Source organism: Thalassophryne amazonica, chromosome 16, assembly GCF_902500255.1.
Source record: "Thalassophryne amazonica chromosome 16, fThaAma1.1, whole genome shotgun sequence".
In the NCBI taxonomy this organism is placed as follows: domain Eukaryota; kingdom Metazoa; phylum Chordata; class Actinopteri; order Batrachoidiformes; family Batrachoididae; genus Thalassophryne; species Thalassophryne amazonica.
The window spans coordinates 17403544-17426661 of record NC_047118.1 but is presented as its reverse complement, the minus strand read 5'-3'; the positions used below and the strand labels follow the sequence as shown (position 1 = coordinate 17426661).

General features: G+C 39.0%; 3 protein-coding genes across 3 annotated transcripts in view; 1 reads left to right on the top strand and 2 right to left on the bottom strand.

Moving 5' to 3' along the window:
- Positions 1–13285: 13285 nt before the first annotated feature.
- LOC117527906 (hemoglobin embryonic subunit alpha-like) lies at positions 13286–14158 on the bottom strand. The gene is made up of 3 exons (XM_034190413.1): positions 13998–14158; positions 13703–13910; positions 13286–13496 (listed from the first exon to the last, which is right to left on the bottom strand). The coding sequence occupies exons 1-3, from the start codon at positions 14090–14092 to the stop codon at positions 13368–13370; spliced, it is 432 nt and encodes a 143-aa protein (XP_034046304.1). The 5' UTR covers positions 14093–14158; the 3' UTR covers positions 13286–13367.
- The window catches only part of LOC117527905 (hemoglobin subunit alpha-1-like), a 15340-nt gene continuing 5521 nt past the window's right edge, over positions 13300–23118 (bottom strand). The window contains exon 4 of the mRNA XM_034190412.1: positions 13300–13340. The gene's annotated coding sequence lies outside the window, so the exon portion shown is untranslated. The remainder of the gene's footprint in view (positions 13341–23118) is intronic.
- LOC117527903 (hemoglobin subunit beta-like) overlaps positions 22491–23118 on the top strand; it is a 784-nt gene continuing 156 nt past the window's right edge. The window contains exons 1-3 of the mRNA XM_034190409.1: positions 22491–22636; positions 22747–22969; positions 23064–23118. The exon at positions 23064–23118 is cut by the window's right edge and continues 156 nt beyond it. Coding sequence (XP_034046300.1) covers positions 22545–22636; positions 22747–22969; positions 23064–23118 — 370 coding nt within the window. The 5' untranslated portion in view covers positions 22491–22544. The remainder of the gene's footprint in view (positions 22637–22746; positions 22970–23063) is intronic.

The window sequence follows — 23118 nt, the reverse complement described above, 5'->3', positions numbered from 1 at the left end:
GCGAGAGAGGACGAAGATCAGGAACGGGAATACCAACGACGTAGAACTGTTGTTCTCAATGGTGAGTTGTTCGTACTGCTTGCATTATCGGCTGTTCCAGCGTGGTCCGAATCTTTGAATGACTATCCTGATCCAACAACAGCAGATGTATTTGTTCATCTAATGATGAAGTGTGGCTGGGATGGCAAAAAGATTCAGGCCTACAAGTTATCCCGTGGTGTCCAACGGCCACGGTCACCTCATCCAGCACACCAAAATCCACACCCCACTGCCGGCAGAGTACCACTACTTGAGGGCTCAATGTGTGCGTGAGATTTCCCTGAATGAAGACCCCTACACGTTCTGGGTAATAATGGGACACGATGGCTGTATCCACGCCACAAGTTGTGAGTGCACAGGGTAAGTATAAGAAAATATGAAAAAATACACCACTAAAAACAAAAATCAATTTCAGACCATAGTATAATAATATATATATATTATATATATATATATATATATATTAGTACAGAGCGTTGTATATTAAGGAAGATGCCAAATGTGAGTGTACATGTACTCTTTTGCCAGAGAAGATCTCTTGTGTTTGACACTATAGCCATTATGGTAACCCAGCATGAGACCTTTAGATGAGGTAATCATTCCCATTTTTTTCATGTTGTGTTTACAACATTCAAGATCAGTCTGTACAGATTTATATGTAACATAATGATACAAAATGTAAAATTTCTAATCTGTGAAATTTTCCCATTCCTGTGATACATATAGTTTATATACACTCAACAAAAATATAAACGCAACGCTTTTGGTTTTGCTCCCATTTTGTATGAGATGAACTCAAAGATCTAAAACTTTTTCCACATACACAATATCACCATTTCCCTCAAATATTGTTCACAAACCAGTCTAAATCTGTGATAGTGAGCACTCCTCCTTTGCTGAGATAATCCATCCCACCTCACAGGTGTGCCATATCAAGATGCTGATTAGACACCATGATTAGGGCACAGGTGTGCCTTAGACTGCCCACAATAAAAGGCCACTCTGAAAGGTGCAGTTTTGTTTTATTGGGGGGGATACCAGTCAGTATCTGGTGTGACCACCATTTGCCTCATGCAGTGCAACACATCTCCTTCGCATAGAGTTGATCAGGTTGTCAATTGTGGCCTGTGGAATGTTGGTCCACTCCTCTTCAATGGCTGTGCGAAGTTGCTGGATATTGGCAGGAACTGGTACACGCTGTCGTATACGCCGGTCCAGAGCATCCCAAACATGCTCAATGGGTGACATGTCCGGTGAGTATGCCGGCCATGCAAGAACTGGGACATTTTCAGCTTCCAAGAATTGTGTACAGATTCTTGCAACATGGGGCCGTGCATTATCCTGCTGCAACATGAGCTGATGTTCTTGGATGTGTATGGCACAACAATGGGCCTCAGGATCTCGTCACGGTATCTCTGTGCATTCAAAATGCCATCAATAAAATGCACCTGTGTTCTCGTCCATAACAGACGCCTGCCCATACCATAACCCCACCGCCACCATGGGCCACTCGATCCACAACATTGACATCAGAAAACTGCTCACTCACACGACGCCACACACACTGTCTGCCATCTGCCCTGAATAGTGTGAACAGGGATTCATCCGTGAAGAGAACACCTCTCAAGTCGGTTACGACGATGAACTGGAGCATGCAGATGAGCTTCCCTGAGACGGTTTCTGACAGTTTGTGCAGACATTCTTTGGTTATGCAAACCGATTGTTTCAGCAGCTGTCCAAGTGGCTGGTCTCAGATGATCTTGGAGGTGAACATGCTGGATGTGGAGGTCCTGGGCTGGGGTGGTTACACGTGGTCTGCGGTTGTGAGGCTGGTTGGATGTACTGCCAAATTCTCTGAAACGCCTTTGGAGACGGCTTATGGTAGAGAAATGAACATTCAATACACGAGCAACAGCTCTGGTTGACATTCCTGGTGTCAGTATGCCAATTGCACGCTCCCTCAAATCTTGCGACATCTGTGGCATTGTGCTGTGTGATAAAACTGCACCTTTCAGAGTGGCCTTTTATTGTGGGCAGTCTAAGGCACACCTGTGCACTAATCATGGTGTCTAATCAGTATCTTGATGCTGATTAGACACCAGATAAGATGAAGATGATTAGATAATCCATCCCACCTCACAGGCACACCTGTGAGGTGGGATGGATTATCTCAGCAAAGGAGAAGTGCTCACTATCACAGATTTAGACTGGTTTGTGAACAATATTTGAGGGAAATGGTGATATTGTGTATGTGGAAAAAGTTTTAGATCTTTGAGTTCATCTCATACAAAATGGGAGCAAAACCAAAAGTGTTGCGCTTATATTTTTGTTGAGTGTATATATTTATTGATTTTTGGCTTGGACCATGGTGGGTAGAGCCACACTACCAGCCTGGCCCAGTGACTGTCTGGTTATAAGGGCCATGCTAAAATATGAAATGGGGAATGATAATTATGAAATGGGGGTAAATAATCACAAAATGGGGACAATAAACGTTTATTTCATGAAATATGTGACGATCTGTGATAACATGCAAAATGGCATGTGCTGCCACCTACTGACAATTACCAATAATTGGCGAAATGGAATGAAATGCTGTTGGATTCTGGATTGTGGCATCAGTTTTGCGTTAAGCATATTATATGAGAGTAATCTATGATATAAAGTTTGTTTTGTCATAATTTAGTGCATGCAACGAAATGTGCTGTAATTTTAGGCCCCATTTTGCTCCCCCATTTCCCCCATTTTGTGATTATTTACCCCCATTTCGTGGTTATCAATCTCCATTTCACCCATTTTGTATTTTAGTATAGCCGGTCTGATAAAGGCCATTAAAAGCCACTAAATCAGGTTTACCCCCACCCTGGTGCGTATTATACAAATAATGAATGTTTATGAGTTCAGTGGTATGAATATTTCATGAGGTGAAAGCTGGAACATTCAACGAGGCGAAATAATGTAAAAACATTCATTATTTGTTTTATATAACGGTTACAATAGATCCTTGTCATTTGATATTTTATTAATTTATAGACAACAGAAAAGGGACTTACATTTAGGTGTTCCACTCCTGCTAAAGTCCAACACGAACTTTGAATAGGAGTCCAAATTGTGAAGTGTAGTCCGGTGATGCTGTGCACTGACTTCGTACTTACATTAAAAAAAGACTTTGTGTAGTTCCTCAGTCCAGCCAAAATCATGTCAGCTTTTCATCTGAACAGCTCTTCATGCATCCAGACAGCTTAGCGGAGTGGATTTTGTTTATGTGGGTGTGTGTGTTTTACAAGAACTAGCACCGTCAGTTAGCTGAAACAAATCGGTGTCCTGCTTGTGTCGCTGTCCTGCATGCGCATGTGCTCACACAACCGGGACAGCAGTTGTGCACACATGTACTACAAAAAATAAATGTGTACTTCTTCATTGCAGCAAAAAAGAGCACATCAGAAATTAGTCCAGCTTTTCATTCTAACGTCCTGCTAACAGCCTCCAGATCTTACAGTGCAATGAATTTGGTGTGTGTGTGTGTGTGTGTGTGTGTAGAGTGCAATGGTACCAAACGTATGGAATTAAATTTGCACTCTAAATGGAACCAAATTGCTCTTTAAATGCAATGCAACACAAATGGGAAAAATAATCCATGTCACATGACATACAAAGCACCAGTCAAATGACAAGGATCCACTCAGCCATTGTATAATATACAAATAATGAATGTTTGAGTGCATTTTTTCATGAGGTGAAAAATGCCTCATGAAATATTCTTACCTTTGCAGGAATGAAAAAACATTCACTATTTGTTTTATATAAAGCCTAGCAATCATGATGACGCCCATACCTGCTGCCATGTATTGACTTATTTGGGTACAGACTGCCGTCTGCTTTCCTCAGTCCAGCGAAAAATTGTGACAGAAATTTGTCAAGCTCTTAATCTGACAGCGCTTCTACTTAAGGTAGAGATGTCCCAGCGAATACTGCAAATGCCTCCAGGTTTATGAGTTCCAGAATTCCTGCTGGTTGGTTGGTTATTAAATACTTATTTCATGCAATAAAATGCAAATGAATGATTTAAAAATCATATAATGTGATTTTATGATTTTTTTTGTTGTTGTTCTGTCTCTCACAGTTGAAGTGTACCTATGATACTCTATCGATCTATCGATCTATCTATCTATCGATCTATCTATCTATCGATCTATCGATCCATCTATATGAAGGGCAGAAAAAATTCTAATCCTCATCACTAAAGAATATGGTGATGGAGATTTATGCTCCCTTGACTTCCTTTGTGATAATCAGTGATAATCAAAGGTTCTCAAACTTGTTAGCCTGCACTAGACATTTAGTGTATAATGGGGAAGCAAACACTGGTTTCTCTTCTTTTTCCTTCAGTCTTTTGTTTGTGCTTCAAAATGCAGATGAATTATGTCCCTTTTGGGTGAATGTTGGTGCAACCTGCTGGTCTCTGTGAGTCAGCACCCATTCCCATGAACATATGAAGAAATCATTCTAACCTTATCATTGTTGCACATGATGAATTATACACTAATAATAATGTTCTATTCCAGTTCTGCTAATCAACATTCTTAAATCCTACACACCGTAGCTTTAAAAATTAGAACAACAAAAAAAAAGTCTGCTGATAACACATCATAGATGTGTAACAGCTCTTTTTCTGCTTATAACATGTAAATGAGTTTACTTCACAGTGCACATTGCCAGATTGTGAACCAATGCACATACTGTGTTGTGTAGTTTTGTTTGTGTGTTTGTTTTATATCCCTTCTAGTTGTTTTTGCCCAAACCTACACTTGTACAACATGTCGACGGCTTTGATCAGATGAGGTTATCAATCGTTTCAGAAAGTGGATGTTGAAGATCATTAAATCTTTACATTTTTACATTTGTTTATAAGTGGTCAAAAAAATCTTGCTCCAGGTTTTCCTGGCAGGTTTACATAAGTATGATTGGTACTTTATATATATATATATAGATATATATATATATATACTAAATATAATATATATATATATATATATATATATATATATATATACATATATATATATATATAAAATAGTTGAACATCAGCTGGTTCACCACAGATAGCTGGTTGTCTTTGGGAGGAGTTGGTAAGATAACGAATCCGTTTCTATCTTCCTTGTCCACAGAGCCGCTGCTGCTGTCATGCACACCACACGCTGTCCACAGGGCACCAAGTGCTGGAGGATCAGCATCATCATCATAGTCATTAATCAGTAACACTACAATCTAGCAAGTGTGATTATATAATCATGAAAAACTGCAATTTAAATAAACAATGTTAACACTGTGCATGGTCTGCGTGCATCGCGCCCTGCATTTAAAATGCCATTTCCCTGCCTTCCGACGCTCTAAATTTCTGTGTTTCTTGAAAAACATGAAGGATGTGGAATTTCTGTGAAGGATCAAGCAGCTCCGCTTTGTTGAGCTGCACATATGCGTTAACACTTAGTTCTTAACATGTAAAACTATGTAAATCCATTCTTTAGAACACTTCACTCAGATCGTAGAGTTTCTTATAATAGTGAGTAAAAAGTTATCTGAGCTATGACTGAAGTGATATTTGGATCCATAAGTAGAATCAGGATGGGTTAATGCAGGGGCGTACACAGAGAGGATCAAAGTCACAGGGGCCCCACAGTCATCCACCAAAATGTTGTGGAGAACACAAACACAAGGACTATACAATATAAAACAAAATAATAAATACTAGCAACTAATAACATGGCAAGATTTGCTAACAATAATAATAGTTGTTGTATGTTGAAACACTTTCAGGCAAAATATTTAGAAGTGATCTTCATTGTAGTAACACATCAAACACAACAATAAAAATATCAAATTTAAGCATCCATAAAGTTAAATTAAACTCCAGATGCAGTGGGTGTCGGACTGTATGTATACTGTATGTAGAATGACAATAAAGACTCCATTCTTTTCTATTCAAACCAACAAATGGTGCTATAATGAAGTAAAACATCAAACTGTCTATAAGCACCAAATAAATGTTTTAAGATGAGCCCAAAGAGTCAACAGAATGACAGCAGGTTCAGTGCATAACAGGACCCGAACAGAGGAAGGAAGGAAGGAAGGAAGGACAGAAAAATAAAGAAGGAAGGAAGAAGGAAAGGAAACAAGAAAGGAAAAAAGGAAGCGGGAAAGGAAGGAAAGACAGAAAAATAAAGAAGGAAGGAAGAAGGAAATGAAGGAAGAAAGGAAAAAAGGAAGAAGGAAGGATGGAAAAGAGTGGGGAAAAAAGAGGAAAAGGGAAGGAGGGAAAAGAGTGGAAAAATGAAGGAAAAGGGAAGGAGGGAAATAAAGGAATGAAAAAAGGAGGAAAAGAAGGAAGGAAGGAAAAATTGAAGGAGGTGATGGTCTAGTGGTTAAGGTGTTGGGCTTGAGACCAGAAGATCCTCAGTTCAAATCCTGGCCTGACTGGAAAATCACTAAGGGCCCTTGGGCAAGGTCTTTACTCCCCTATTGCTCCCGGTGTGAGCGCCTTGTATGGTAGCACCTTGACATCTGGGTGAATGTGAAGCATTATTGTAAAGCGCTTTGAGCGTCTGATGCAGATGGAAAAGCGCTATATAAATGCAGTCCATTTACCATTCAAAAAGAGGGGAAATTAAAGAAAAAGGAGGAAAGGAAGGAAAAAATAAAGAAGGAAGGAAGGAAAAAAGAGAGGAGAAAGAAAGGAGGAAAGAAAGGAAAAAAGAAGGAAAAGAAGACTGACATTCAAATCCAGATTAGGACTCATCTGTTCCCTCTGAACAACCCAGATTTGACTGTATTGAATCACTTACTGATATTTACATTCTTCCTGGTGGAGTTGGACTCAGTCTCACCACATCCGGGTGATTCTTTAACTACGGGCACTATTGGCCTTGTAAATGTAATTTCCACCACACCATTGCCTTACAATATAAAGCGCCTTGGGGCAACTGTTTGTTGTGATTTGGTGTTATATACATGTGCTCTGATGTAACTGTTTATCTCCATAGAAACTACCCACACAATCTTTCATACAAACTTTTTAAAGGGACATTATTGTTGTGGTGGAAATTACGGCAATAGTGTGGGACAACTACATTTCGTTTAAAAAAATCACAACAGTTGTATGACATTGAATACCCCAATTATGTTTTGATTATTTTACTGATATTTTATTCAGAGATATTTTAAAACATTAGAAAAAACATTTGTTTACTATTCATTTTTATCATTGAAGATCATAAGTCTGGGTGTGGGACAAGCACAAAACGGCAATATTTGCATATAATGATGCTGAAAAAAGGTGGAAAAAGTCATCATAGACTACTAGGACAAATTTCTTAAAACACTTTCATTGTAAAGATAACTATAGAAGTGTGAAATTTTCCCTTTTTTCTTTTTTTCATAAAATATGATCAAGGGACATAAAAGTGCCCGTAGTCTAAGAATCACCCATCCACATTGTGGGGGAATGTTAATGTGTAGTTAAGTTTAGTTATGGTTAGTTTAGTTTATCCCACTTCCTTATGACCTCCAGTGCGCATACAACTGAATACATAAAATTAATGTAACAGCAAGACATGAAAATAGCTAAAACCCACAGAATAAAATAAACACAATGTTAAAGTAAAAGAGTTAAAATATCACAAAAAGCTGAACATTTCATGTAACTGATACTAAAAACACTTAAAAATATTTAAAAATAATTTAAGCATGCCGGTGAATGCATGGGATAAGACTGGTGCACAGCATCTCTGCAAGAACACAAAGTTCTAAAAGAAGAAATTAAATTATTACTTAATTATGGTGAGCAATGTTATTAGTATTTAATCAGAAAATGCTACCACTCACTCATCATTCATGGTATCTAAACCTAAAAAACAAAACAAAAAAAAACCTAACATATCTTTGGAATATGTTGCCGGCGATGATGTTATCATTTTGCTGTTGTGATATAGTGTTGTTGTCCACATGCACATATTGTGTTATGCATTTTTTGTTTGTTTGTTTCTTACATTCCTACTAGTTGGATTCTGTCAACAATGTCAGATTTTCACCAAATGAGGTTATCAAACCGATGATTCCACAACCTGATGTTGAAGATCATTAAATCTTGACATTTTTACCCCTTCAGTTATTAACCGTTCATCCACTGATTGTTTAGAAATGGTCAAACATGTTCCTGTCAGGTTTACATAAGCCTATTTGGTACCACTGAATTACAAATAAATTTGGAATGAATTTCATAATCCATATGGTCACTTTTTGTTTGGCTCATAGGCCAATCAGACAAGATGATTCTGTGACAGAATCAAACAATATGCTCCTTTAGAATGTATAGATTGAATGTGAAGGCGTTCAGAAGAGCAGCTGGTTTCCACAGATAGCTTCTTGTCTTTGGGAGGAGTGGGTCAGATAACATGTTGATGTGTATCATCCCAGCGCCGTTAACTGAGCAGTCTGAGTTGGTGTTTAGTGGCTCTGCAAGTTTATCTGATACTATTTGTTTGATCTGAACCCAGATCACTTTGCTAAAGGTTAATTTGTCATGGATGTTAATTTGTTTTGGTGGCAGCATCATGCTGTGGGAATGTTTTTCAGTGGCAGGAACTGAGAGACTAGTCAGGATTGAGGGAAAGATGAATGCAGTAATGTACAGAGACATCCTGGATGAAAACCTGCTCCAGAGTGCTCTTGACCTCAGACTGGGGTGATGGTTCATCTTTCAGCAGGACAATGACCCTAAGCACACAGCCAAGATATCATAGGAGTGGCTTCAGGACAACTCTGTGAATGTCCTTGAGTGGCCCAGCCAGATCACAAGACCTGAATCAGATTGAACATCTTTGGAGAGATCTGAAAATGTCTGTGCACCAACGCTCCCCATCCAACCTGATGGAGCTTGAGAGGTGCTGCAAAACTGCCCAAAGATAGGTGCACCAAGCTTGTGGCATCATATTCAACACTTGAGGCTGTAATTGATGCCAAAGGTGCATCAAAAAAGTATTGAACAAAGGGTGTGAATACTTATGTACATGTGATTTCTTAGGTTTTTTAATTATTATTATTATTATTATTATTATTATTCAATTTGCAAAAAAAAAAAAATACAAGGGTAGGCTGAAAAGTTCTAAGGCTCACCAAGAAGGAGAAATGCCATTTCAATCAAACTTGGCATGCATTAAGTTCAACTCTTCTGATGACTAACTGTGTTTTATTCTTCCAGGTTGTGAGGTAGTTTGTGGTTCATAGCCAAGTTTGAAAGTTCGTGGTAGAGGGAAATGGCAAAAATGGACAAAATCTGGCATTGCGGTGTGATTAAGTACCTGCATAAGAAGGGGTTAAAGCCCAAGGACATTCATGCGGATATGGTTGCTACATTAGGGGATGAAGCTCCCTCCATATCTACAGTGCAGAAGTGGGCAGCTGAATTTAAGAGGGGCAGAGAGAGCCTTGAAGATGACCCAAGGTCTGGGCGGCCTGCAACAGCCACAACCCAGAAAAACATTGACCTTGTTCATGAAATGGTGATGGACGACAGACGATCGACGAGTAATCAGCTAGCAGATGCTGTGGGAATATCCCGTGAGAGAATTGAACACATTCTGCATGAAAAACCTGGAATGTCAAAGGTGTCACCTCGGTGGGTGCCACGTCTTCTGACGCTTGATCAGAAATGCACCAAGCTAGTCATGTCGAAGGCAAACTTGGCGCAATTTGAAGAGGATCCAGCCAATTACATGGAACATTTTCTTACCCAGGATGAGTGTTGGGTTCACCACTTTGAACCAGAGACAAAAAAACAATCAATGCAGTGGAAACACCCAAGCTCACCACCTCCAAAGAAGGCCAAGGTCGTTTCGTCTGCGGGGAAGGTCATGGTTTCAGTTTTCTGGGATGCCAAGGGCATTGTGTTTGTGGACTATCTTGAAAAGGGACAAACCATAAATGGACAGTACTATTCTAACCTACTGAGACAGTTACGCAAGGCTAACAAAAAGAAGCAACCAGGAAAGCTGACAAAAGGGGTGCTGTTCCATCAAGACAATGCCCCAGCTCACAAGTCAACAGTGGGCATGGCCACTATCCACGAGTGTGGATTCGAACTGGTAGATCACTCACCATACTCCCCTGACTTGGCACCCTCGGACTTTCATCTGTTCCCAAACCTGAAAAAACTTGGCTGGGAAGCACTATTGGAGCAATGATGAGGTGATGGCTGCCGTTGAGGACTATTTTGTCTCTCAAGATGAAAGCTTCTACGCCAAGGGAATCGAAGCACTCAAGCACCACTGGAAGAAGTGTGTGGAGTTACAGGGAGACTATGTAGAAAAATAACCCTGAATTTGTTCAGTTCGACAACTGCATCATAGTCAGCCGTAGAACTTTTCAGCCTACCCTTGTATATCTATATTCATGTTATTATTATGGGGTGTTGTGAGTAGAATTTTTTTGAGGAAAAATTTTTTTTATTCCATTGTGGAATAAGGCTGTAACATCACAAAATGTGGAAAAAGTGAAGCGCCGTGTTTGTGGTGGCTACCCTCCTGTCCTGTGCACCAACAGCAATTCTTGTATATTCATCCGTGAATTGTTCTGTGAACTATTTCTGTAATTTATGTTTGTAGCATGGCCCAAGCAGAGGGTCATATATATGTATATACACTCAACAAAAATATAAATGCAACATTTTTGGTTTTGCTCCCATTTTATATGAGATGAACTCAAAGACCTAAAACTTTTCCCACATACACAATATCACCATTTCCCTCAAATATTGTTCACAAACCAGTCTAAGTCTGTGGTAGTGAGCACTTCTCCTTTGCTGAGATAATCCATCCCACCTCACAGGTGTGCCATATCAAGATGCTGATTAGACACCATGATTAGTGCACAGGTGTGCCTTAGACTGCCCACAATAAAAGGCCACTCTGAAAGGTGCAGTTTTATCACACAGCACAATGCCACAGATGTCGCAATATTTGAGGGAGCCTGCAATTGGCATGCTGACAGCAGGAATGTCAACCAGAGCTGTTGCTCGTGTATTGAATGTTCATTTCTCTACCATAAGCCGTCTCCAAAGGCCTTTCAGAGAATTTGGCAGTACATCCAACCAGCCTCACAACCGCAGACCACGTGTAACCACACCAGCCCAGGACCTCCACATCCAGCATGTTCACCTCCAAGATCGTCTGAGACCAGCCACTCGGACAGCTGCTGAAACAATCGGTTTGCATAACCAAAGAATTTCTGCACAAACTGTCAGAAACCGTCTCAGGGAAGCTCATCTGCATGCTCATCGTCCTTATCGGGGTCTCGACCTGACTCCAGTTCGTCGTCATAACCGACTTGAGTGGGCAAATGCTCACATTCACTGGCGTTTGGCATGTTGGAGAGGTGTTCTCTTCACGGATGAATCCCGGTTCACACTGTCCAGGGCAGATGGCAGACAGCGTGTGTGGCGTTGTGTGGGTGAGCAGTTTTCTGATGTCAATGTTGTGGATCGAGTGGCCCATGGTGGCGGTGGGGTTATGGTATGGGCAGGTGTCTGTTATGGACGAAGAACAAAGGTGCATTTTATTGATGGCATTTTGAATGCACAGAGATACCGTGACGAGATCCTGAGGCCCATTGTTGTGCCATACATCCAAGAACATCACCTCATGTTGCAGCAGGATAATGCACAGCCCCATGTTGCAAGGATCTGTACACAGTTCTTGGAAGCTGAAAATGTCCCAGTTCTTGCATGGCCGGCATACTCACCGGACATGTCACCCATTGAGCATGTTTGGGATGCTCTGGACCGGCGTATACGACAGCGTGTACCAGTTCCTGCCAATATCCAGCAACTTCGCACAGCCATTGAAGAGGAGTGGACCAACATTCCACAGGCCACAATTGACAACCTGATCAACTCTATGCGAAGATGTGTTGCACTGCATGAGGCAAATGGTGGTCACACCAGATACTGACTGGTATCCCCCCCAATAAAACAAAACTGCACCTTTCAGAGTGGCCTTTTATTGTGGGCAGTCTAAGGCACACCTGTGCACTAATCATGGTGTCTAATCAGCATCTCTGTATGGCACACCTGTGAGGTGGGATGGATTATCTCAGCAAAGGAGAAGTGCTCACTATCACAGATTTAGACTGGTTTGTGAACAATATTGAGGGAAATGGTGATATTGTGTATGTGGAAAAAGTTTTAGATCTTTGAGTTCATCTCATACAAAATGGGAGCAACACCAAAAGTGTTGCATTTATATTTTTGTTGAGTGTATATATGTATGTATGTATGTATGTATATGTATGTATGTGTGTGTGTGTGTGTGTGTGTATACTGGAATTTTATAAGAAAATGCATCTGTACTTATTCTGGTTTTCCAATCACTTTACTACTGCTGTTAGGTTCCAGACAGTACACATTCTAAAAAAGCATCTTTATTTTTGAAAATGAGGTTTGTAAGTTCTTAAGTGATTAATTTCTGTATGTGTAAATTAACAAAAGGAAAATGTCACATTTGTTTTTTGTTAAAATACATTTTCTGTTCATTTAACGTAAAAGGAACAACAACAACAAAAAAGCAGATGCTACTGCACACTATCAAATTTCTAAGGTGCCTAAAACATTTGCATTAATGAGATTAGTAATCCCGTGACCCTTAATTGGAGTAAGTGCTTGATTATAAATTGAGTGTGGTTGTGGGTATAGAAAATGGATGGATGGATTCAACTGGAAGACAAATTTCTCTCTCAGAATTATGGGTTAATTATGTATTAATAATAACATCATTTAGAATACAAACAAATATTTGCTTCATTTTGACATAGAATAGGCTTTTGTGGTCTTGGTGCTTAATTACTCTGTTTTAATAATAACGATACTAATAAGAATAATATGAATATGAATATTCAGATCATACTGTTTCTTTCTTAATGACTGATGTAAGTGAAGTCCAAGACATATTCAGTGACTTATAAATGTTCATGCATCCACCACCTTGACTTGTACCATCACTGGCTGTTTCACTGGTCCTTTGACCACAGCTGAAGAACAACTGATTTCAAATATACCACATTCTTTTGTTTGTTTGTTTCTTTCTTTCTTTCATGATGACCACTTTGGAACTGTGTATACAATATAGGAATAAAAATAAAATACCCAACAGTACCAGAAGTGTACCAAAATAAGAGAGAAACACACAGACAACAACACATTTTGTTTTAATCTGATCATTTATTCTTCATATTGAAGGTGACAGGGAGCGTTCCTGTTATTGGTTCTCACTGGGTATTGTTTATCTGTATTTCTCAGACAGGGCAAGACCCACAGCAGCCATGAACTTGTCAAAAGACACATGGACCTCTGGAGTGAAGTCCCCAGGGAACATGGAGTTGAAGACCACCAGGATGCATTGACCAAGAATCTAAGATAGACAGAGAACAGAAAAAGAATGCTGGTAAATCCGCACAACGGAATCTTGGTTTGTTGCAAATGCTCTAGCAATAGATGCTTTGGACAAATCCATGATTTACATTTGTTTATACACTTAACGTATCTTTTAAAAATGGTACAAAAACAATCAAGGTTGCAGGTTTACGTTGTTAACCGTCACTCATTTGTCACACTGACCTTGAAGTTAGCAGGATCCACTCGAAGTTTGAAGGCATGCAGCTCACTGAGGGCAAGAAGACTGCAAGTCAGATTATCAATGTTGTTCACTGCCTTTGCAACTCCATTCATAACGATCTTTCCGTGCTTCTTCACGGCCTCAGAGCCGGGGCTCGGGTCCTTCCAGTGGGCAAAGTAGGTTTTGGTCTGTGGGTAGACCGTCAGCATCCTGGGTAATAAATATAATTTGAACACATCAGTATGAAATTCAACGTCACGAGAAGATGAACATCAGATACTTAGAGGTTATAGTCACCTGCCCAGAGCTTCGGCACCGATTTCATCCGCCCTGGTAGACGCCTTCTTCCAGAAGTTGTTGATCACCTCTTTGTCCTTAGCATTGAGACTCATGTTGCCTGTAGTTGGTTGTTGCTGAATGCAGTGATCAGCTCCAGCTGGTCAGGGTTTTTATACACAAACGGATGCAAGGGAACACCCACAACCTCACAGATATGGTTGTATGACCATCAGAGGCTCTACAAGCCACATGAGATAAAAAAAAACCCCACCCCTGTGACCTCTGTGGAAGTGATAACTTAACTTGCAACAACAAACCAATATATCATGCATTCTTTAATCTGTTAAAGTACTACACAAAATTACACAAAAACAAGATCTCCACCTGACAACTACACATTTATATTTGTTGTGTGTGGATAGCATTGAAGAAGGTTAAATTCCACTTCTGAATCTCAAAAAGCATTTTTTTTTTTTAGCTATTTATATCATACTGAGATGTTCGTGTAAAAAGCTTGTAGAAAGTGATTTTTTTTTCCTGTTATGATGCAATAATGTATTTTGCTAATAAAATAATACTTAATTTAATTAATTATAATTTCATATATTATCATATTATTATTTTAAAATCTGCTACTCGTGCTTTTATAATACATGTTGGAACAAAGCAGGAAAATAGATTTTTTTAAAATCTACTAATTTTTAGTAAAAGCTCGAGTTCATATCTTAATGAGCCTAAAGATCATTTTTTAATATTTTCTGTCCACCCTTTGGTTTATCTCTTAATGAAGCCTGCACAGGGTGGATCCTCTCAGAAGGCAAGATACATTTTTTTTACTGACATGTCAACCTCTGATTACATATGTCATTCAAAAATAGAATGAAAAAAGCATTTAATGCTCGTTTTTCCCCACATATATTAGAAGAAGGTCTATAAAAGACGATGACTCCTTAATATGTAACTTACATTTACATTATTCAGTTTCAGTTTGGATCATTAATGTTTTACACAGTCTACATTTTTGCTGTCGTTTATGACTCAATAAACTGAATAAAATTATGTTCAACAGTTCGAAGGTATATACAGTGGGGGAAATAAGTATTTGATCCACTGTCACTTTTGCAGGTTTTCCCACCTACAAAGAATGGAGAGGTCTGTCATTTTTATCGTAGGTTCACTTCAACTGTGAGAGACAGAATCTAAAAAAAAAAAAAATCCAGAAAATCACACTGTATGATTTTTAATAATTGATGATTTTAAATAATTAATTTGCATTTTATTGCATGAAATAAGTATTTGACCCCCTACCAACCAGCAAGAATTCTGGCTCACACAGAACTGTTAATTTTTCTTTAAGAAGCCCTCTTATTCTGCACTCTTTACCTGTATTAATTGCACCTGTTTGAACTTGTTACCTGGATAAAAGACACCTGTCCACACACTCAGTCAATCACACTCCAACCTGTCCACCATAGCCAAGACCAAAGAGCTGTCTAAGGACATCAAGGACAAAACTGTAGACCTGCACAAGGCTGAGATGGACTACAGGACAACAGGCAAGCAGCTTGGTAGAAGACAACAACTGTTATGATTATTAGAAAGTGGAAGAAACACAAGATGACTGTCAGTTTCCCTCGGTCTGGGATTCCATGCAAGATCTCACTTGGTGGGGTAAGGATGATACTGAGAAAGCTCAGAAATACACAGGAGGACCTGGTCAATGACCTGAAGAGAGCTGGGACCACAGTCACAAAGGTTACATTAGTAACACATGATGTTGTCATGGTTTAAAATCCTGCAGGGCAGCAAGGTCCCCCTGCTCAAGCCAGCACATGTCCAGGCCCGTTTGAAGTTCACCAGTGACCATCTGGATGATCCAGAGGAGGCATGGGAGAAGGTCACGTGGTCAGATGAGACGAAAATAGAGCTTTTTGGTATCAACTCCACTCGCTGTGTTTGGAGGATGAGAACAACCCCAAGAAAACCATCCCAACCGTGAAGCATGGGGGTGGAAACATCATACTCTGGGGGTGCTCTTCTGCAAAGGGGACAGGACAACTGCACCGTATTGAAGGGAGGATGGCTGGGGTCATGTATTGTGAGATTTTGGCAAACAACCTCCTTCCCTCAGTAAGAGCATTGAAGATGGGTCATGGCTGGGTCTTCCAGCATAACAATGACCCCAAACACACAGCCAGGGCAACTAAGGAGGGGCTCCGTAAGAAGCATTTTAAGGTCCTGGAGTGGCCTGGCCAGTTTCCAGACCTGAACACAATAAAAAATCTTTGGAGGGAGCTGAAATTCTCAACCTGAAAGATTTGGAGAAGATCTGTATGGAGGAGTGGACCAAAATCCCTGCTGCAGTGTGTGAAAACCTGGTGAAAAAGTACAGGAAACATTTGACCTCTGTAATTGCAAACAAAGGCTACTGTACCAAATATTAACATTGATTTTCACAGGTGTTCAAATACTTATTTGCAGCAGTAACATACAAATAAATTATTAAAAAATCATACATTGTGATTTCCGGACTTTTTTTTTTTAGATTATTTCTCTCACAGTGGACATGCACCTAAGATGAAAATTTCAGACCCCTCCATGATTTCTAAGTGGGAAAACGTGCAAAATCGCAGGGTGTTCAAATACTTATTTTCCTCACTATATATATATATATATATATATATATATATATATATATATATATATATATATATATATATATATATATTCTTGCAAATAAATTAGCTTCACACAGGCGTCTTCTAACTGTCACAGCACTTACAGGTAACTCCAGACTGTCTTTGATCATCCTGGAGCTGATCAGTGGGTGAGCCTTTGCCATTCTGGTTATTCTTCTATCCATTTTGATGGTTGTTTTCCGTTTTCTTCCACGCGTCTCTGTTTTTTTTTTCGTCCATTTTAAAGAACTGGAGATCATTGTAGATGAACAGCCTATAATTTTTTGCACCTGCATATAAGTTTTCCCCTCTCCAATCAACCTTTTAATCAAACTACGCTGTTCTTCTGAACAGTGTCTTGAACGTCCCATTTTCCTCAGGCTTTCAAAGAGAAAAGCATGTTCAACAGGTGCTGGCTTCATCCTGAAATAGGGGACACCTGATTCACACCTGTTTGTTCTACAAAATTGATGAACTCACTGACTGAATGCCACACTACTATTATTGTGAACACCCCCTTTTCTACTTTTTTTTTTACTAATAGCCCAATTTCATAGCCTTAAGAGTGTGCATATCATGAATGCTTGGTCTTGTTGGATTTGTGAGAATCTACTGAATCTACTGGTACCTTGTTTCCCATGTAACAATAAGAAATATACGCAAAACCTGGATTAATCTTTTTAGTCACATAGCACTACTATTATTCTGAACACTACTGTGTATGTGTGTGTGTATATATATATATATATATATATATATATGTGTATATATATATATATATATATATATATATATATATATATATATATATATATATATATATATATATATATATATATATATATATATATATATATATATATATATATAGCTAGTGTAAGAGTAAAATCATGAATAAAGTAAATAAATAAACTTACTCAGCTCTTCCAACCAGGTAGAGATAAAGACAAGAGCACGGTCCATCAGGTAACGTCCTTCACTGTTGGGAGTACTTCCATTGTGTTGTGAAGCCTTGCAAAGTGTGGCTTTGTTTGGGTGTGTTCTGTGAATTTTTTTATGTTCTCTGTGTTTGCAAGCATTTTATTTTTCAAATTGCAAGGTAGTTGTTTGATACAACGCCCTTTTGTTGAATTGATGCAGATGGTTGTTGCAACTGTGTTCACCCCCCAGAGTATGAAACATTATACTCTGGGGGTGCTCTTCTGCAAAGGGGACAGGACGACTGCACCGTATTGAAGGGAGGATGGATGAAGTCATGTATTGTGAGATTTTGGCAAACAACCTCCTTCCCTCAGTAAGAGCATTGAAGATGGGTCATGGCTGGGTCTTCCAGCATGACAATGACCCCAAACACACAGCCAGGGCAACTAAGGATGGGCTCCGTAAGAAGCATTTTAAGGTCCTGGAGTGTCCTGGCCAGTCTCCAGACCTGAACTCAATAGAAAATCTTTGGAGGGAGCTGAAACTCCAAACCTGAAAGATTTGGAGAAGATCTGTATGGAGGAGTGGACCAAAATCCCTGTTGCAGTGTGCAAACTTGGTCAAAAACTACAGGAAATGTCTGACCTTTGTAATGGCAGACAAATCATGTCAGGGTGCTGCCATACAAGGTGCTCACTACACACCGAGAGCAATAGGGGATTAAAGGCCTTGCCCAAGGGCCCTTAGTGATTTTCCAGTCAGGCTGGGATTTGAACCGAGGATCTTCTGATCACAACCCAACACTTAACCACTAGATCATCACCCCCCCAAAAAACATCATTATACTTAAGAAGGCTTTAAATTATGAAACATTTAAATGTGTGAATCTTAAATATGTAACACTCATTGATAGCAGGACTAAAGCAGGTTCTCTGACCCGGGTCCTGGACTGTCCTGCCTGGTTTCCGTGTCCACCTGCTTGACTCACACCTGATTGTTTCTCAGCTCTTGATTGGCTGAGCACACTTGAGTTCATTAGTAGTGGGTGGTAGTGCAGCAGATAACAGAATATTTGCAGTGGAATTGTTCAAATGGTGAAACAAGCACCAAATTTGGCACAAATACTCCTTAAACATTAGTCTTTTGAAAAAACCCACTTGCCACTTGAATTTTCAAAAGGCAGCCAGGTAGGGGTCAATTGAGGATTTACACAGGGGTCAAAAATTGAAAATGCTCTCATCATATTGAAACCTATACCATGTTATTTTTCTGATCATAATGATTCCAAAACGTATAGTTTGGGCTATCTACGAATGAATGTTCTGGAGTTATGGGGTAAAAACAGCAAGAATGGTGACAAAGGTCAGTTTCAGTTTGTACAGGGGTCAAAAGTTAAAGTTACTCCAATTTTGGTAAAAAGTGGTGCAAATTATTGGTTGAACTAATAGGATTATTAAATGGAATAGTTTTGACTGTGTTGAATATTTGGTCTCCACAGTAAAGGTCAAACAATGTTGACGTCCATTGGATTCTATGACATGTCACATATGTTACCCCATAACATAACTATGGATGGCACATGGTGCAAACTATTCCTTTTTGAAACTCTATTAACTCGACTAATAATTTGCACCACCTTTTACCAAACTTGGAGTAACTTTAACTTTTGACCCCTGTACAAACTGAAACTGACCATTGTCACCATGCTTGCTGTTTTTACCCCATAACTCCAGAACATTCATTCGTAGATAGCCCAAACTATACCTTTTTGGAATCATTATGATCAGACAAATAACGTGGTATAGGTTTCAATATGATGAGAGCATTTTCAATTTTTGACCCCTATGTAAATCCTCTGGCTGCCTTTTGAAAATTCAAGTGGCAAGCGGGTTTTTTCAAAAGACTAATTATTTAAGGAGTATTTGTGCCAAATTTGGTGCTTGTTTCAACATTTGAACAATTTCTTCAGTTATCTGTTGCACTATGGAGTCAGGAGTTGGAAAACGTGCAGGATGAGGCGTGCTCGTGGAGCAGGGTTTAAACACCCGGACTAAAGATGGTTTGGAAAAACATGCGAGACAAGAAACAAAGATTTTCAACTTAATCTTGAAAATCTTCACAGACTGATTTATTGATACCATTTTGATGATTCATGAGCCCTACTTCATCTTGGTGTCTTTGATGTTTTAGTGGCCCAAATGTTTTGCCACCATATTATACATAATATCACAATTTTAAATGATTGAGGGGAAAAAAATATGGACAATTTTGGCAATGAAGTACATTTCACATCACATCATGCTCTTGCTTATAGCTGTGCAACTTTTGGAAATACTCAAAACGGCAGCTGAATTCTGACAGTATATATATATATATAATTTAGATTTTGTTAAAAACATTTCAAATAAACAGACTAACTAAAGGACAAGCTGAGTGAGGAATCAGCATGTCTGTTTGTGATCACCCTGAATCAAGACCAAGATCTAGGCATTCAGTGACTCACGGACAGATATATGGACAGGGCGATTCCACAATACACACATTAATTTATCGCTCCTGTTTTAGCCCATATAATAAACCTCAGTTTTACTTGCAACACATATCCGCAAGCGTGGAAACAGGCTAAAATTATTCCACTACCGAAAAATAAGAAAATTCCATTCTCCACTTTAAAAAGTCGACCCATAAGTATTCTACCTGTGTTAGGAAAAATTATCGAGTCTATTGTATATGAGCAAATCACTAACTCTTTTTCATCGAATAATTTAATTACTGATTTCCAGCATGCATATAGAAAGAGTCACTCCACTGCCACAGCGTTGTCTCAGATGTCCAATGATTGGCTCAGAGAGGTTGAAAAGAAGAATATAGTCAGCACTGTGTTTCTTGATTTCTCTGCTGCTTTTGATATTATTGACCATGATTTGTTATCGGAAAAACTTGTTGGTTACGGTTTTGAGCTATCAGCTTTTACTTGGTTTTATAGTTATCTACCTAACAGGACACAGACAGTGTTTTAATGGCAGCTTTTCTGGCACCAGGAGTGTAGTATGTGGAGTGCCACAAAGGAGTTGCCTCGGCCCACTATTATTTACAATTTTCACGAATGATTTACCATATATTTTTGATAGAGTTAGTATAGTGATGTATGCAGATGATTCAACCATTTTTACATCAGCACACTCGCACAATGACTTGCAAGCTGATTTAAATATGGAACTGCACAAGGTAGTTGACTAGGTAACATCCAATATGCTAGTGTTAAATACAGAAAAGACTAACTGCACGATTATTGGCCCCAGTCGTGTTATTATGAAAAACCCCATATTAAACATTAAAATAAATAATATGATAATAAATCAAGTACATGAGACTAAGCTGCTGGGTGTAATGGTAGACTCTACATTATCATGGAAAAACATATAAATAATCTTTTTGTAAAAATGGGCAGAGGTATATTGATTATGAGAAGACATGCAAGGTTTTTAAGTTGTACAACTTTGAATTATGCTATTAAAGCATTATTATTATACCTGGATTATTGCCCAGCAGTTTGGTCAAATGCCTCCGGAGAAATGATAAATAAATTACAGATTATTCAAACTAGGGCTGCTTGTATAGCACTTAAGTGCAGTTATAGGGCTAACATCATTACAATGCATAAAAATTAAAACTGGCTGTTAGTTAAAGACAGACGTTTATAGTCACTGATCATTTTTACCAGAAAGATTATTGTCACTAAATTACCTTGTATTTTGTTTAGGAATTTCTCTTTCAGTTCAGAAAATCATGGATACATAACCAGACATGCTGTGGTGGGAAACTTTACCCTACCCTAATGCCATAAAGAACACTGTCATATTTAGGGGTATGAAGGAATGGAGTTTATTACCGGAATGCATTAAACTCTTGAACTGCTAAAATGACATCTGTTGATATAGCGAGCAATCTTGGTTAGCTTTTGATCAATGCATTTTTGATTATTGTATAGTGTGTTTGTTGACTTTTGTGGACCCCAGGAAGAGTAGCTGCAGCCCTGCTGCAGCTAATGGGGATCCAAACAAATAAACAAATAAACAAATTTAATTTGTGTGTGTAATGGGGGTGAGGATGTGTGAAACAATAAGTAGAAAACAATTCCGATAGCCAGGTGTGTTGCAATGAATTTAAGAAGGGTTCTCTGATTAAATGCAGCCTTTCTGCATAAATTTGTGATGAATGACAAGTTGAATGTGTTTGTTTGTCTGTATGTGGCCTTGCGATAAACTGGCATGTCCAGGGTGTACCCTGCCTCACACCCTATGGCTGTTGAGAAGATAGGCTCCAGTCGTCCCCCCCACCCCATTCCACCCCAGTGACCCTTAATAGGAGTAAGCGGGTATAGAAAATGGACAAATAAATAACAGGTTGTCAAAAATGACAAGCAGGTTCCCTCAGAACAAGGGGAGTATACAGTAAGTGTGCCCATCAGCTGTAAAACAAAAAATCTATTTTATCTACAAGTGTGCAGGTCGATTATGCTGCTTTAACAAGTGAGGTGCTTAAATTAAAAAATGTACAAGTTCAATACATACATATATATATATATATATATATATATATATATATATATATATATATATATATATATATATATATATATATATATATATATATATATATATATATATATATAAAGCAGAGTTAAGTAGAAATTGGTTACCTTTCAATTAGAGAAAATTAACTTAAAACTAAATTCTGGCAGATGTCATGATGTTTACAGTATACTTACACCCCATGTCACCACTAAATCATCATGTTCTGTTCATCCAAATGTTCATTATCATTTGTGCTGATCAAAAAGGTGCTCCACCCACCCAGCACTCATCCAATCACTGGTTTTGGGAGGGGAGCACATTGACTTTATAAAGTGCACATACCCTCAAAGAGGAGTTTTCACAGATCTGTGAAAAATACAGTCAGCAAAATGGTCGTCTGGACAGATTTCGAATGCAAAACCCTCAAATACATCTTTACAAATGTAAAACCAGAAGCCGTGGGTCCAGCAGCTCTCGCCAGGTGAGAATCCTTTCTTGTCTTTGATAGTAACGTGTGATATGAACTACCTCTGTTTCTGAGTCACTGTTCGTTCTATGTGTAACACTCTGGGTGTTTGCATGTTTCTGCAGGTGTCTGATCGTCTACCCCTGGACGCTGAGGTATTTTGGAAAATTTGGAGACCTCTCCGATGCCGCTGCCATCAAGTCAAATGCCAAAGTGGCCGAACATGGGAAAACTGTCCTGCGGGCTCTTGTCAAGGCTCTGGACAACATGGACAACATCAAGGAAACCTACAAAGACTTGAGCATACTGCACTCTGAAACACTGAATGTGGACCCCAGGAATTTCACGGTAAGACTCTGGAGATCACATGGACACAAGGGGACTTGATGTTTCATAATACTGATTATTTATTTATTTGTTTGTTTGTTTGTTTGTTTTACAGCTGCTGGCTAACTGTGTGACCATTGAGGTTGCTGGAAAACTGGGTTCTGCTTTCA